General features: G+C 47.7%; 1 protein-coding gene across 1 annotated transcript; it reads left to right on the top strand.

Moving 5' to 3' along the window:
• The first annotated feature begins 11,937 nt into the window (after positions 1–11,937).
• gadd45ba (growth arrest and DNA-damage-inducible, beta a) lies at positions 11,938–15,077 on the top strand. Its single transcript, XM_072437954.1, has 4 exons — positions 11,938–12,132; positions 12,542–12,643; positions 14,064–14,292; positions 14,949–15,077. The coding sequence occupies exons 1-4, from the start codon at positions 12,089–12,091 to the stop codon at positions 15,060–15,062; spliced, it is 489 nt and encodes a 162-aa protein (XP_072294055.1). The 5' UTR covers positions 11,938–12,088; the 3' UTR covers positions 15,063–15,077.
• The last annotated feature ends 223 nt before the right edge of the window (positions 15,078–15,300 follow it).

The following is a 15,300-nucleotide window of genomic DNA, read 5'->3' as shown; positions in this document are numbered from 1 at the left end:
GTCATATTAAAAATCCAACCAACCCAGGGGCCTGTGCAAAAATAGCCCCCCCTAGTGCTATTTCTGTTGTCACATCACACAGATGGGAAAACAAAATGCGAGTCAGGCTGCCCAATCTGAGAAATTAGATTCATATTCCCTGTGAAAAGATAAGGCCCAGTCCCACTGAAACTAGTCTGAAACTTGCTGTGCTAAATTTCAGATCCTTATCTAATCAAATCATTTTTTTCTTGATTTTATGTTTTTAACTGAAACATGGTTTGACCACAACACAGGGAATGTAGTTCTAATAGAATCTGCTCCACCCAACTTTATGTTTGAATCCAAAACACGAAAAACAAAAAGGCAAATCTTTAATGATTAAATAATTACCCACAGGTTGTCCCTTGGGGTGTTCTCATCATTTGAGTGTGTCTTTTAAAAATGAGCTAAAACAGTCTCCATCCATTCTCTTCATTGTTTTATACAGTCCTCCCCAGCACTGCCAACGTTTTATTGATGATTTTACTGAGATGCTTTCAGACGTATGCACAGATTTGGATGGTTTGATCATTACAGGTGATTTCAATGTGCATGTTGATCATGTTTGTGACAGTATGACGAAGCCAGTCCATCTCTAATTGTAGTCGCTGTTTGTTTGCTGAACAACCGCGCAGGCATGAACGGGCCACACAGACCAACACACACTCGTTCATTCCCCGCTGTTTCATTCATTCGCACCGGATGCACCACACTCATCATTGACATCTTTCCCGCACTCCTCCAACATTAATTCGCCAAGAATGCACACTTTTGCACTTTGTCTTACAGCCTCGCTCTCCCGATGCGACAAGTTAGACCAAAACTGAGCCAGTACTTCCTGGTAGATTAAATGGGCGCTGTTCACGCCGTGGTGCTTACCATGTGACACCTGTTATGTAACCACCATTTTATGCATTTCTATTGCATTCATATGTAATTAATGATGTCTTACTTTGTGAGAAAATGCCACACAAGTTTGTTGCAAATTTATTTTGGGATTTAATTATCCATATATTTTGCTCAGTGGGGCAAGTGAGGGATAAAGGAGAGCCGCTCTTGGCTGGGGGTGTGTCTGTCACTGGCCACAGTGAAGGTTACGGGTGCAGAGAGAGTCTGTCACCGGCCACAGAGAAGGTAACGGGAGCAGAGAGAGTCTCACCGGCCACAGAGAAGGTAACGGGAGCAGAGAACCTGTCACCGGCTACAGAGAAGGTAACAGGGGTACAGAGAGTCTGGGATAGTTAAAGGTCGACGTGAGTTAAAGATGAACTCCACGTTTGAACGCTATAAATATATGTATTTTTCGTTTTTTGGACATTCTTCCTCACTAAATATTTTTGCTCTTTTGCACTTTGGAGTTTGTTACAATAAATCCACCTGAGCACTTGGAATTCGACTTCGCGTATTTTTAAAGATAGACCCGCTACAGAAAGAAATGGTAAAGAGCTTGATGCTGTCCTTGAAAAGGGGCCTTAAGGGGCTTCCACACCGCCGCGGCCGAAGCGTCCAGTTTACATTCAAAGTCTATAGTAAACGTGCGTCGAGCATGTAGTGCGTTATCCGCAGCGCGATTTCTTCGTTTTTGCGGCGCGATTGGTGCGTTTTCTTACGCTCTCGACGCTTTGAGCGCGCGTATGAGCCGGCCGATGCGGCGTTCAGATATGTTGAGGTCTCTGCAGCTGAAGCGTAGCAGCCGCCGCAGCAGCCAATCAGAGCTGACGCTCCAGTGACGTACGTACGTACGTATTTCCCCTCGCATTTCCGGTATTCCCCGTGAAATTCCCCAAGAAGCGCCACTTTTTCCTTGCTCGTCAACAATGGCAGTCGAAAGACTGATTGTGGCCGTGTGTGGGAGAAAAGAGCTGTACGATGTATTCACGGTGGAATACAGAGACAGAAACAAGCCCGGCGCCTCAGTGTGAGGGTTTTGAAAACCAAAAACGTGAAAACAACGCTCTCGATATCCGCCATTTTACAGAATGAAAGGCAACACCGACACTGCTCATGCGACAACACCTCTACTGCGCATGTGCGCAGAGAGCTCGAGTGCGCCGTACGCGCGCCTGTGTACAGTGGCCGGGGCGTCGAGAGCGCGCGTCCGGAGTGTAAACCTTTCAAATGTACACGCGCTCAAATTCTGCGTCGGGCGCGATTAGGCGTCTGCGGTCTGTACGTAGCTTTACTCAGCATGCGAGTGGCACCACCCACAGCAGAGTGGCCCCACCCACAGCAGAGGGCACACTCTAGATCTCATAATTACAAATATTGGTAAATATTTCAAATGTCAATGTGGTCGATGCTGCTCTGTCTGATCATTTCTGTGTCTTCTTTGACATGTCTATTTTTCCCAAACCACCGGCTGGTCCTGCAGTTGTTCAGAGGCTGGTCCTGCAGCTGTTCACAGGAGACACATAAATGATTGCACAGGTCCACTGTTTATGGAAATCATAAACTTTAAAAATGTCTCATGTTCTAATGTAAATGATTTGTTGAACTTTGTTACATCTAGTGTTTTGAATGTTCTGGACACCATTGCCCCTATGAAGGTGTGATGGTAAAATATCATGTCATTCTATCTATGCTGTTATTTTGTGCAGATAGTATGAGAATATGAGTTCCTGATAAAGATGGTCCAGCGCCTCTGTATCATGTCAGTCCTGTGTCAGGACATGGATTGAGGGTCAGGTCACCTCCAAAATGAGATAGCACGAATCTTTGCATCCGTGATGGTTGTTCTCTTTTGGAACTGATTTGATTGTGATGATGTGCGCACTGTTATGGAATTTCTGCAAACAATCACCAAGAAAAGATGAAACAAATAAATAAACCTCCACCTCTTTCTCAAAAGGTGGAGGTTTATTTACTCGTGCACGGTAAATAACCACCCTAACAAAGGTATCTGTCCCTAACCTACAGAACAATGACAATACACATCTTTAAAGGCAGTGACACAAATTGACACGTCCGCACATCATCACAATCAAATCAGCTCCAAAAGAGATAGAACAACCATCTCGGATTCAAAGATTCGAGCCATCTCATTCAGAGGTGACCTGACCCTCAATCGGTGGTGACTTGACACACAATTAACGTCCTGACGCATGACTCCACGATACAGAGTATGCCGGACTACATTTATCAGTAAAACATATTCTTATATTCACATTTATCAGTAATCCATATTCGTATATTATCCGCACACAATAACAGCATAAATAGAATGACATGACATTTTTTCCATTACAGTACGTGTCAGTTTGTGCCAACGCCTTTAAAAGGATGTGTATTGTCATTGTTCTGTAGGATGAGGGACCGATAGCGATGTTAGGGAAAGTGATTATTTACTGTGCACGAGTAAATAAAGATCCATCTTTTGAGAAAGACAAACTGTTCAATTTCATTATTTCTTGGAAATTGTTTGCAGAAATTCCACAACAAATGCTAAAATAAAAAATGAAAAATAGGCAGAAGGCGCCTTTCCTATCAAATCAAGAAGTGATTCCACTCGCGGTGAATGAAGACTACGACAAAGAGGAAGAAGACTTGAGAGTGTAAATATCAGATTAGGTCCACGATATTTACACCATACAATGTTAAACTCTGCATTTTTATGTTTCTACAATTTTCAGGTTGATGAAAGAAGAAGTGCCCTGCAGGGGGAAGGTTTAGAATCATTTAGATTCTTTATTATTACACACATAGCCTTATTAGAAGAAAAAACTCCTAATACACAATGTTTGTAAAGCAGCACCTGAGCGGGTTTGGGGGATTGGATTTGGGGGGATCCTGGAACTCCCCTGCAAGCACATACAGAGGAAATAGTACATATGACAGCAGATAGCTTGACCTTATTCAGGCCACACCAACAGGGGGAGACGTGAAACTTTGTGAACGCTTAATTAAGTGAAGGGCCCTAAGTTGTGAGCTGACCCTTATGGCCAGCTCAACGGGGGAACAAAGGAACTCCAACACTACGACAGGTTTAAGAGAATCAGGGACTTTCTCCACTGTGACAAATAAATGTCATAAATCTAGCTTTTCTTTTCTTTCACCACAAATTTTCCACTATATTTTCGAGGTGAATTTGACCCAGTTTCTACACATTTAATCCGTGAGATAATGTGAGTGTGACACACAAACTCAGCGTCTCCTAAACTGTGAGCTCTGCAGATCTTCACATTATTCAATGTTTGTCAATTGTGTGCTTCCATTTGCTCGCCTCCAGGGGTCGCTGCAGGATCACTGTCCCTCCAGCTTAACTCTACTCTTTCACTTTCCTCTGAAAGAGTCGTTCTCACCTGAGTGAGAGTCTGAGCAGCAGCAGCAGCAGCAGCAGCAGCAGCAGCAGGGGGCGCTGTTGGGCGCTTCCTCCCCGTCACGAGAGAGTTACCGGGTCAAACTCAGATGATTCGAGCATGAGACAGAGCTGAAGGTCGAGAGTTTATGTTCACTTAACGCGCTGCAACTGACCGGCCTCCTGCTGGTGCCCAGAGTCAGGGCTAAACATGGACCGGCCTCCTGCTGGTGCCCAGAGTCAGGGCTAAACATGGACCGGCCTCCTGCTGGTGCCCAGAGTCAGGACTAAACATGGACCGGCCTCCTGCTGGTGCCAGAGTCAGGACTAAACATGGACCGGCCTCCTGCTGGTGCCCAGAGTCAGGACTAAACATGGACCGGCCTCCTGCTGGTGCCAGAGTCAGGACTAAACATAGACCGGCCTCCTGCTGGTGCCCAGAGTCAGGGCTAAACATGGACCGGCCTCCTGCTGGTGCCAGAGTCAGGACAAAACATGGACCGGCCTCCTGCTGGTGCCAGAGTCAGGACTAAACATGGACCGGCCTCCTACTGGTGCCAGTCAGGACTAAGATGTTTCTGAGATAACGTAACTCTTTCCTAATGTTTTGGCCAAACATGGAGGAGTTAAACAGCTGATTGTGCACGTGGTGCAGTGGACATACGGCGAGAACAGACTGAAGCTTTGAAAATAGACTTCTTGAAGTTATTCGACATGCTTGTTAAAATGTAAATCATCATTCATAAGTGGAACTCTTCCAAACATCGACAGGAAGATAAACAAGTTTAGCTTCAGCTGAACACATGGTTGTCCAAAGAGTGTGCAGCTAGAGGACTACACTACATTGAGAACTTCTATCTATTCTGGAAACGAGAGGATCTGTTTAAGAGAAATGGCCCCCACCTATGCAGAGGTGGAGTGAGGGTGCAGAGGTGGAGTGAGGGTGCTGACAGAGAACCTGCTCCACGCTCTGAGGCATTGGACTGGGCCTGGACAGGGTCCTGAGCAGATAGTTAGAGAAGAGAGCAATCAGAGAAGAATTCCTGCTCCATCAGCCAGAGACCGAGCCAATGTTTCAGCATCAACAGCACCACAACCACAGCCTCCACCAAAGCATTCATCAGCAGCTGCTCCACCACCACCAGAAAAGGATTCAGCTCCAGTTGCTCCACAATCACCTCCACCGCCTCCAGCGAAGGACTCATCAGCAACAGCACCAAAACAATGTTCACCGCGGCCAGCGCTATTCCCCATAGGGTCCTCATCAAAGGCCTTGGACCCATCTGTGACAGGCCCGACAGCATCCCTCACATCGCTCCTGCCCTCAGAGTAGCCCTGGGTCCCCCCTGCAACATCTACTCCCACAAAAAATTCCTCATTCTCCTTCTCATCTCCACCTTCACCCAGTTGCCTTCCCAGCCATCTTGAACGTCTGATCAAATCAGGACTTAAGATGTCTCCACTCACGTCCAATATAGCAAGATCAAGAGTTATGTCAACACTTATCAACTCTTCCCTGCACAAGCCGACTCCTGCTACATCAACAAAAGCCCCACCACCCATCCCCCCTCGCCTTTCACCTGGTCTCTCCCATAAATAGGATGCACTGGGTCTCAGCGTTGCTGGGACTTATTGTCATATTAAAAATCAAACCAACCCGGGGCCCTATGTAAAAATAGCCCCCCCCTAGTGCTATTTCTGTAGTCACATCACACAGATGGGAAAACAAAATGCCAGTCAAGCTCCACAATCTGAGAAATTTGATTCATATTCCCTGTGAAAAGATAAGGCCCAGTCCCACTGAAACTAGTCTGAAAGCAGTGCTAAATGTCAGATCTTTATGTAACAAATCACTCCGCAAAGCGGTCGTCATCCCCATATAAAGCACTCAAGTAGCTCACGAATACGTTCCCCATCTCTTGCGGTCTCTCCGGTTTTGATGGAGCCAACAGGACAACATCGTCTGCAAACAGCAGAGATGAGATACTGTGGTCCCCAAACCGGACACCCTCCGACCCCTAACTGCGCCTAGATATTCTGTCCATAAAAACTATGAACAGAACCGGTGACAAAGGGCAGCCCTGGCGGGGTCCCACATGCACTGGGAACAGGTCTGACTTACTGCCGGTGATGCGAACACAGCCCCTGCTCCGGTCATACAGGGACCGGACAGCCCTGAGCAAAGGGCCCCGGACCCCGTACTCCCGGAGCACCCCCCAAATGACACCCCGAGGGACACGGTCAAAAGCCTTCTCCAGATCCACAAAGCACATGTGGACTGGTTGGACAAACTCCCATGAACCCTCGAGCACCCGATGGAGGGTATAGAGCTGGTCCAGTGCTCCACGACCAGGACAAAAACCGCTCTGCTCCTCCTGAATCCGAGGTTCGACTATTGGTCGGATTCTCCTCTCCAGTACCTTGGAACAGACCTTACCGGGGAGGCTGAGGAGTGTGATCCCTCTGTAGTTGGAACACACCCTCCAGTCCCCCTTCTTGAACAGAGGGACCACCACCCCGGTCTGCCAGTCCAGAGGCACGGTCCCCAACCGCCACGCGATGTTGCAGAGACGTGTCAGCCAAGACAGTCCTACAACATCCAGAGACTTTAGGTACTCAGGGCGGATCTCATCCACCCCCGGAGCCCTGCCACCGAGGAGTTTGCGAACAACCTCAGTGACTTGGGTGATGGACGAGCCAGCCTCTGAGTCCCCTGTCTCTACTTCCTCTTCGGAAGACGTGACTGAGGGATTAAGGAGGTCCTCAAAGTATTCCTTCCACCGTACGACGACATCCCCAGTCGAGGTCAGCAGGTCTCCACCCACACCGTAAACGGCGTTGGTGAGGCACTGCTTCCCCCTCCTGAGGCGCTGGACGGTTTGCCAGAATTTCTTTGGGGCCGACCGATAGTCCTCCTCCATGGCCTCCCCGAACTCCTCCCAGGCCCAGGTTTTTGCCTCTGCGACAGCACAAGCCGCGGCTCGCTTGGCCTGCCGATACCTGTCGATGACCTCCGGAGACCCACAAGCCAGAGTGGCCTGATAGGCCTCCTTCTTCATCCCTTACTTCCGGTGTCCACCACCGGGTTCGGGGGTTGCCGCCACGACAGGCACGGAGACCTTGCGACCACAGCTCCGAGCAGCCGCCTCAACAATGGAGGCGGAGAACATGGTCCACTCGGACTCAAGGTCCCCAGCCTCCTCCGGGATATGGGAGAAGCTCTCCCGGAGGTGCGAGTTGAATACCCTACTGACAGAGGGCTCCACAAGACGTTCCCAACAGACCCTCACAATGCGCTTGGGTCTGCCAAGTCTGTCCGGTTTCCTCCTCCGCCAGCGGATGCAACTCACCACCAAGTGGTGATCGGTTGGCAACTTTGCCCCTCTCTTCACCCGAGTGTCCAAGACACGTGGCCGGAGGTCAGATGACGCGACAACAAAGTCGATCATTGACCTCCGGCCTAGCGTGCCATGTGCACTGATGGACACCCTTGTGCTTGAACATGGTGTTTGTTATGGACAATCCGTGGCTAGCACAGAAGTCCAATAACTGAACACCGCTCTGGTTCAGATCGGGGAAGCCGTTCTTCCCGATCACCCCTCTCCAGGTGTCACTGTCATTGCCCACGTGGGCGTTGAAGTCCCCCAGTATAACAACAGAGTCCCCGGTCCGTGCACTGTCCAGTACCCCTCCCAAGGACTCCAAGAAGGCCAGGTACTCTGCACTGCTGTTCGGCCCTTAGGCCGCCACAACAGTGAGAGACCTGTCCCCCACCTGAAGGCGAAGGGACGCGACCGTGCGTGGAGGTGAGGCCGACTATATCTAGTTGATATCGCTCAAGCTCCCGCACAAGCTCAAGCTCTTTCCCTCCCAGCGAGGTGACATTCCATGTCCCCAGAGTTAGTCTCTGTGTCTGGAGATCTGGTCGCCGAGGCCCCTGCCGTCGACTGCCGCCCAGATTTCTCAGCACCGGCCCACGGGAGGGCTGCCCCACGTCGCTCCTTCGGGCTGTGCCCGGCCGGGCCCCATGGGGTAAGACCCGGCCACCAGGCGCTCGCCATCGAGCACCCATCCAGGCCTGGCTCCAGGATGGGGCCCTGGTGACGCCGATTCGGGCGACGTAAATGGCCTTGTTCTTTTTGTCATTATAGGGGGCTTCTGAACCGATCTTTGTCCGACCCGTCACCTAGGACCTGTTTGCCTTGGGAGACCCTACCAGGGGCTTGAAGCCGTTAAGGTGTCGGTTCAAGGAGGAGAGCCGCAAACTGTAGCTAGAATTTCAGAAATTTCCCAAATTTTAAATTTGCTGCCGTTTGCGCAGATAAAGTCCGAACTGCGTGAAATTAAAATCAGTTGTTAAACTCTTTGCCCTAAAACTACTTGAAGTTAAATTAATTAATTTGGCACAACAGCGCCCCCTACAGATTTTATATGGAGGGTAAAATGTTTAGTTTTGCGAAATTTTACGAAATTTGACCCAAAATTCAATTTTGACATCCCGATCAAAAAAGTCAATGAGATCCATGTCATAATTGTATTCTAAGAGTCATGGTCTCTGTGTGGCCAAGAATTCAAAATAAAATTGCTTTTTTAATGGTAAAACAAAGGGGAAAAGATGTGACAGCATCATGGATTCAGCAGTAGGTGTAATAAAAGGTCAATTGGGGTGTGTTAGCGCCCCCTCCTCTTGTGGCGTGGCGAGGGCCGATCATTGCCGCTTGCGGCTATATTTTAATTTCTTCTTATAATCTTGATTTTATGTTTTTAACTAAAACATGGCTTGACAAAAACACAGGGAATGTAGTTCTGATACAATCTGCTCCACCCAACTTTAAGGTTGAATCCTAAACAAGAGAAAACAAAAAGGGGGGCAGGGTCAGTCCATTCTTTAGAGATGAAATAATTACCCGCAGGTTGTCCCTTGGGGTGTTTTCATAATTTGAGTATGTATCCTTTAAAATGGAGCTAAAACAGTCTCCATCCATTCTCTTCATTGTTTTATACAAGCCTCCCCAGCACTGAACGTTTTATTGATGATTTTACTGAGATGTTTCAGTCGTATGCACAGACTTTGATGGTTTGGTCATTACAGGTGTTTCAATGTGCATGTGGATAATATTTGTGACAGAAACGCTAAAGAGCTTGATGCTGTCCTTGAACCCTTCTGTCTTACTCAGCATGTGAGTGGCCCCTTCCACAGCAGAGTGGCCCCACCCACAGCAGAGTGGCCCCACCCACAGCAGAGGGCACACTCTAAATCTCATAATTACAAATGTCAATGTGGTCAATGCTCCTGTCTGATTATTCTGTTTATGTAAATGATAAACTTTGAAAATGTCTCGTGTTCTAATGTAAATGATTTGTTGAACTCAGTTACAGCTATTGTTTTGAATGTTCTAGACACCATTGCCCCTATGAAGGCTAAAATCGTTAAAAATGAGCAGAAGGCGCCATGGAAAAATTACAATTGGGTCAGGGCACAGAAAAGGGTGCCACCGGGCCGAACGGAACTGGCGCAAGTCAAAGCTCCAGGTTCAAAAAGAGATTTACAAAGAGAAGCTGAACATGTACAACCTCATTTTATGTTAACTAGGGAAAGATATTTTTACTGAAATGATCTGAAGCTGCTGTAAAAACTGGCGTATCCTGTTTGCCACAGTAACAGATGAACAAACCCTCCAGCTCAGCTGCCGTTAGAACTCATTTCCAAATCCAAGTGTAATGAGTTTGCATTATTCTTTATTGACAAAGTTCAGGGCATTAAAAATGATATAAATCCCACAATGCAAAAAATAACCCTAAAACCACCTAGACACTTAAAGCTGACTCATTTTGTACCTGTAACTGACAAAACTGTCCATGAGATCATCACCAGTCTGAGTTCATCTACATGCTGCCTCGATGTGATACCCTCCAGATTTCTAAGGTCTGCGCTGATGATGCTGCAGTACTTAGTCATTACCGGCCCATCTCTAATCTGCCATTTTGGGACAAAGTCCTTGAAAAGGTTGTTTACAACAGCTCACAGATTTCCTCTTAATAAACAACTCTTTTTCGGGTTTTAGACTTCATCACAGCACTGAAACTGCTGTTGTCTAGGTGACAAAAACACTGACACGGGCAAAGCTTCAGTCTTAATTCTATTAGATCTGAGTGCTCCTTTTGACACTGTCCATCATGGGATCCTCTTACAGAGACTAGAGGACTGGGTGGGCATCACTGGCACTACTCTAAACTGGTTAAGGTCCTATCTGGAAGACAGGAAGTACTTTGTGTCTCAGACCACATGACCCTGACCTGTGGAGTGCCCCACGGGTCAGTCCTGGGTCCCCTTCTGGGACACGTCTCCTGGGCCAGAATTCTGCAACTGCTACGTGATCACCTGCTTTTACTTTTACAAGAGTTTGAGCGCTACTTCCCGCGCCGTGACTGCAACAAGACAAAAATTACGGAGCGAACTGGGATTAAACACACTGCAGGGGTCATTGTCTCCCATCACTCCTAGATGGGACCATCTCTTTGCACAGAAACACGCGCAGAGCTCCCACTGATTCAGCGCTTTGGTGAGTTGTAATTTTTACACACTTATTTTTGCCATATTTATCAGATGAGCTTCCACCAGTCAGAAGAACAGTGAGAACACATGTAACTGTACGTTATGTTATTCCAATTCAGATCTTTTGGTATGGAACACTTAATAATGTACAAACGCACCTTCCGAGCTGAATCGAATGGAAGCCTACTAAGCCTCACCCACTTCCGCGAAAATTAACCTGAGCGCAACATAACCTGGCACACCGGTCCATGAAAATAAAACCTACATTATTCCGGTCCGTGGTGCAAAAAAGGTTGGGGACCCCTGGATTAGACTACTGTACACGGGTACTCCAAACGAGCCGTAAAACAGCTGCAGTACATCCAGAACGCTGCTGCTCGGGTCCTGACTAGAACCAGGAAGTACGATCACATTAGTCCTGAGTAGAACCAGGAAGAACCATCACATTAGTCCTGAGTAGAACCAGGAAGTACCATCACATTAGTTCTGTTATCAATGGCCGGCCTCCTGCTGGTGCCAGAGTCGGGACTAAACATGGAAAATTTCTTTATCAGGAAAAAATTTAATCAGTCGGACATGATCATCAATCACAACTTCTCCTGTTTCTTTCTTTCTTTGGTTTGTTTTGGCTTATTCATTTTGCCACTGGTTTAATATTGCATTATATTCCACGTGTAGAGAGAGAGAGAGGGGAGAAAGAAGAGAGAGAAAGAGGAGCGAGAGGAAGAGAGAGAAGAGAGAGAGAAAGAGAGAGAAGGAGGAGAGAGAGAGAGAGAGAGAGAAGAAAGAGAGAGAGATTGAGAGGAGGAGAGAGGGAGAGAGAAGGAGGAGAGAGATAAAGAGAGAAGAGAGCGAGAGAGAGAGGGAGGTGAGAGAGAGAGAGAGAGAGAGAGAGAGAGAGAAAGGCGGGGGGATTCTCCGAAACTCCGGTCCCACGTGGGGCTCTCCTCCGTCCTCGCGCTCCTCCAATCACCGCGGCCCGGAGCGGAGGCCGGTGTGACGCGCGCGTCTCCGGGATTATAAAGAAGCTCCAGCCGCGTCTCCGGCTCAGAACCGGCCGAACTCACGCACGACGCACGCGGGCCTCGTCTACTTCTTCTTCACACGTTCTTTTCTTCACCTCCGCGTCTTGCTTCACGCACTTTGGATTATTCCTGCACTTCGTTTTCACGGATAACTTCACGTGTTTTTGGAGGATTATTTTACTCGTTTTCGTCATGACGCTGGAAGAAGTCGTCGGCGCGAGCGTCACGGACAAAAAGTGAGTGCATCGTTTATGTCCACGCACATTCTGACCGTCACGCGTTTGAAGCAGAAGCCGCGGCGTGACGCTACTCCGTTACTCCGTTACACCTCTGAGTGTTTCTCAACCGGTTTACGCCCCGCGGCAAGTCGAACGTGACGCGAGATCGGCGCATTGAACACGCGTTTGTGACTGGATAATCACGTGTTTGACCGCGTTGTTTCAAACCGCGCGTGCGTCTCTTTGATCGGTTTGCCCATCTCTGACCGCGTGAGGCGTGATCGATCCCGTCACTTTCCGCTCACGTTTCCACGCGCGTCCCGGGCTCTGCTGCGCGTCTCGGCACGTTTCCACGTCACGCGCCGCCCCGTCACACTTGAAGCTCGTTCTAAACTCTCATGTGTCGTGGTGTTTTGTGCTCGTTCAGGATGAAGATCGTCGGTTCTGCTCTGGAGTCGCTTCTGGTCGCGGCGCAGACACGCGACTGTCTCACGGTGGGAGTGTACGAGTCCGCCAAGCTCATGAACGTGTGAGTACAGACGCCTTTTCTCTCATATGCTGTTATTGTGTGTCATTTTTGTGTTTTGTGTGTCAAGTTCAAGCTCTGAATGTCTGACTCACGTGGACCAGCACCGCGCGCGCGTAACTGTCAAATCCGCGTCATCCACTGTCTATTTTTAGCTCCAGATCCTAAAATACTCGCGTTATATTTAGCCATGACTCTACTGGAATCTTCTAATTTTTAGGATTTTAACAGTGTGAGATTGTTTTGGGAGGAAACGCTGCTGGAAAATGGTTAGAAGTTAGTGCCAATAAAAGGAAATGCTTTACAAGTTAAACTGGGGCTTGCACTAGACTAGACCTTTGCCACGAGAGTTTTTCTACCAAATACTTGCCAAAGACGGACAAAAGGTGGCTAAAAATCACTTAGTGGAAACATGAGGGTAAGGATCACATTTGTAGTTTTTAATTGACGTGTTTCAAGTCCGTAAATCATTTAAGAAACATGTTGGACGTTTATTTTAACCTCTTTATACAGATGAATGTGACTTTCGGCTCAATACGCAGCAGTTGTAGTCAAAAGCACGTGCCGCATTAGCATCTGAAAGGAGCTAAGCACGGGGCTAGCCAACTTCCTTTGCCGACGCTAAGCTAATTGACTCTTGAATGGGTCACTCTAGTTCTGGTGCAGGATTCATCGCTTCAGGGCTGAACCGTGACATTTAGAGCCTTTTTTTAAAGGGGAAACTATGTCTGTGTGATGGAAAAGGGCTCGCGGTGCACTAACGTCACGCTCCAACGTAAACACAGCCGCGCTATTTATAACTTACCATAGCGTTACCGTAACATTACACAATCGTCACGTGATTCTTTGTTTTGGAGCTGCAGCCAAGAGTTCTTTCAGTCGATCAGTCCAGTCCCGGTTTGTGTCTTACAAACGTTCTCCACTAAATAAAGATTGATCTGATCTAAAGTTTTAGAGGAAAAGTATTTTTGAGGAACATTGCATCGTCTTTTTTTTCATTTAGTATCATCAGTTTTTGTTAAAGTAATTTTTAAAATCTAGTCAGTCACAACTATTTTATATAATTTATGAATCGTTTCAAGCCCAATTTTCTGCCCCACTATTCCTAAAAATGTTTTAATTAGTTTCTAGATTAAACTGGAATAAAATCAAGCTCAAATTCTGATTTTGGATAGATTTTTGAACCTTTTCATCACTTGGTTTTAGTGTCGCGCTTCTGACATTCATCTTGGACTTTGACACATTAAGCGTCTGTAGAGTTGCTTAAACGAGTCTAAACAGCGTCTCTAAGCATTTCTAATCTCTAAGTGTCTAAGTCCGGTCTGAAAACAAGAGACTCTTCATGTGAATGAACGCATGTCAAAGCTTGTTATCAATGGTCTCTCTCTGATGCTAACGACCGCGTTCCCGCTCGTTTCCACAGCGACCCCGACAGCGTGGTCCTCTGCGTCCTGGCGACGGACGAGGAGGACGCGGATGACATCGCGCTGCAGATCCATTTCACGCTGCTGCAGGCGTTCTGCTGCGACAACGACATCGACATTGTACGCGTGTCGGGTCTGCGGCGCCTGGGCCAGCTGCTCGACGACGAGGCCGGCGACGCAAACGGCAACGGGAAGGAGCCGCGCGACCTGCACTGCATCCTCGTCACGGTAAGAGGCGCCGTTGCCCGTTACGAACGAGAACAAACTACTTCTGACAGAGGACTTAGATTTTTTTAGTTTCTCCAGGTTTAGTTTGTCGCGTGCTAATCCTAAAATGCGCCAATTTCAACATCAGAAAAGTGGTAAAAACATGAATAAAAACTCCTTCATGAGATAAACATTGTTTTTGTAGTTTATAAGTCACTGTAGTTCACGAGCAATACTGGAAATAAGTCAAATCACTGTTACTGTATGTTCCGCACTTAAAAGCCTTTAAATTATCTAAAAAAACTACAGTGCTTTTATTTATGGATTAATTCCAGTTGCGCTCGCGGACCTCGACGCGGTTTTGTGTGGTACATGGTTATGTTTCGCTAGATGCGCCTTAGTCTGTAAAATACGTTTTTTTTTTTTTTTTTTTTTTTTTTTTTTTTTTTTTTTTTTTTTTTTTTATTTGGACTTTATTTGCAGGTTCTGGTCCAAGTTTGGCCTAATTTTAGCTTTTTAATACTGAATCATCTTTGTTTTTCCACTCGCGATTGTCGCACTAATTTGACCCACGGTTTTTCAAGCCGAGCGTCTTTGTTCCATATTAATCGCAGAAAATCCTCATCTCGTGGCGTTTTGTCCGAAGTCTGACCCGTGTTCCTCTCTGACCCCCGCAGAACCCTCCCGTGGAGCCGCTGCAGTGCCAGGCTCTGTCCGACATCAGCAGCTTCTGTGTGGAGCAGCGCTGCCAGAACCAGTGGGTGCCCGCCCTGGAGCTGCGCGCCCGCTGAACGCCGCCGCCGCAAGCCAAAAAGTCGGGAAAAACGAATACGACGTGAAACCTAGATGTTCAGCCAACCACAACGCTTTCCCCCCGCGACCTCTCAACCTGGAAGAGGCGGGGCTCGCGTTCGTTTGAAGGGCAGACTGAGCCGGTGAGACGCTAATGACGCTAACGGCGCTGAGACTAATGATGCTAACGGCTCCGAGGCTAACGATGGTAATGGCCCAGGAGAAAAGGAAGCCGCA

The sequence above is a fragment of the Eucyclogobius newberryi genome, unplaced genomic scaffold, assembly GCF_026437365.1.
Source record: "Eucyclogobius newberryi isolate DKJ021-1_F unplaced genomic scaffold, fEucNew1.0.hap1 SCAF_9, whole genome shotgun sequence".
In the NCBI taxonomy this organism is placed as follows: Eukaryota; Metazoa; Chordata; class Actinopteri; order Gobiiformes; family Gobiidae; genus Eucyclogobius; species Eucyclogobius newberryi.
The sequence above is the reverse complement of the archived record's forward strand: the minus strand, read 5'-3'. Positions and strand labels throughout refer to the sequence as shown.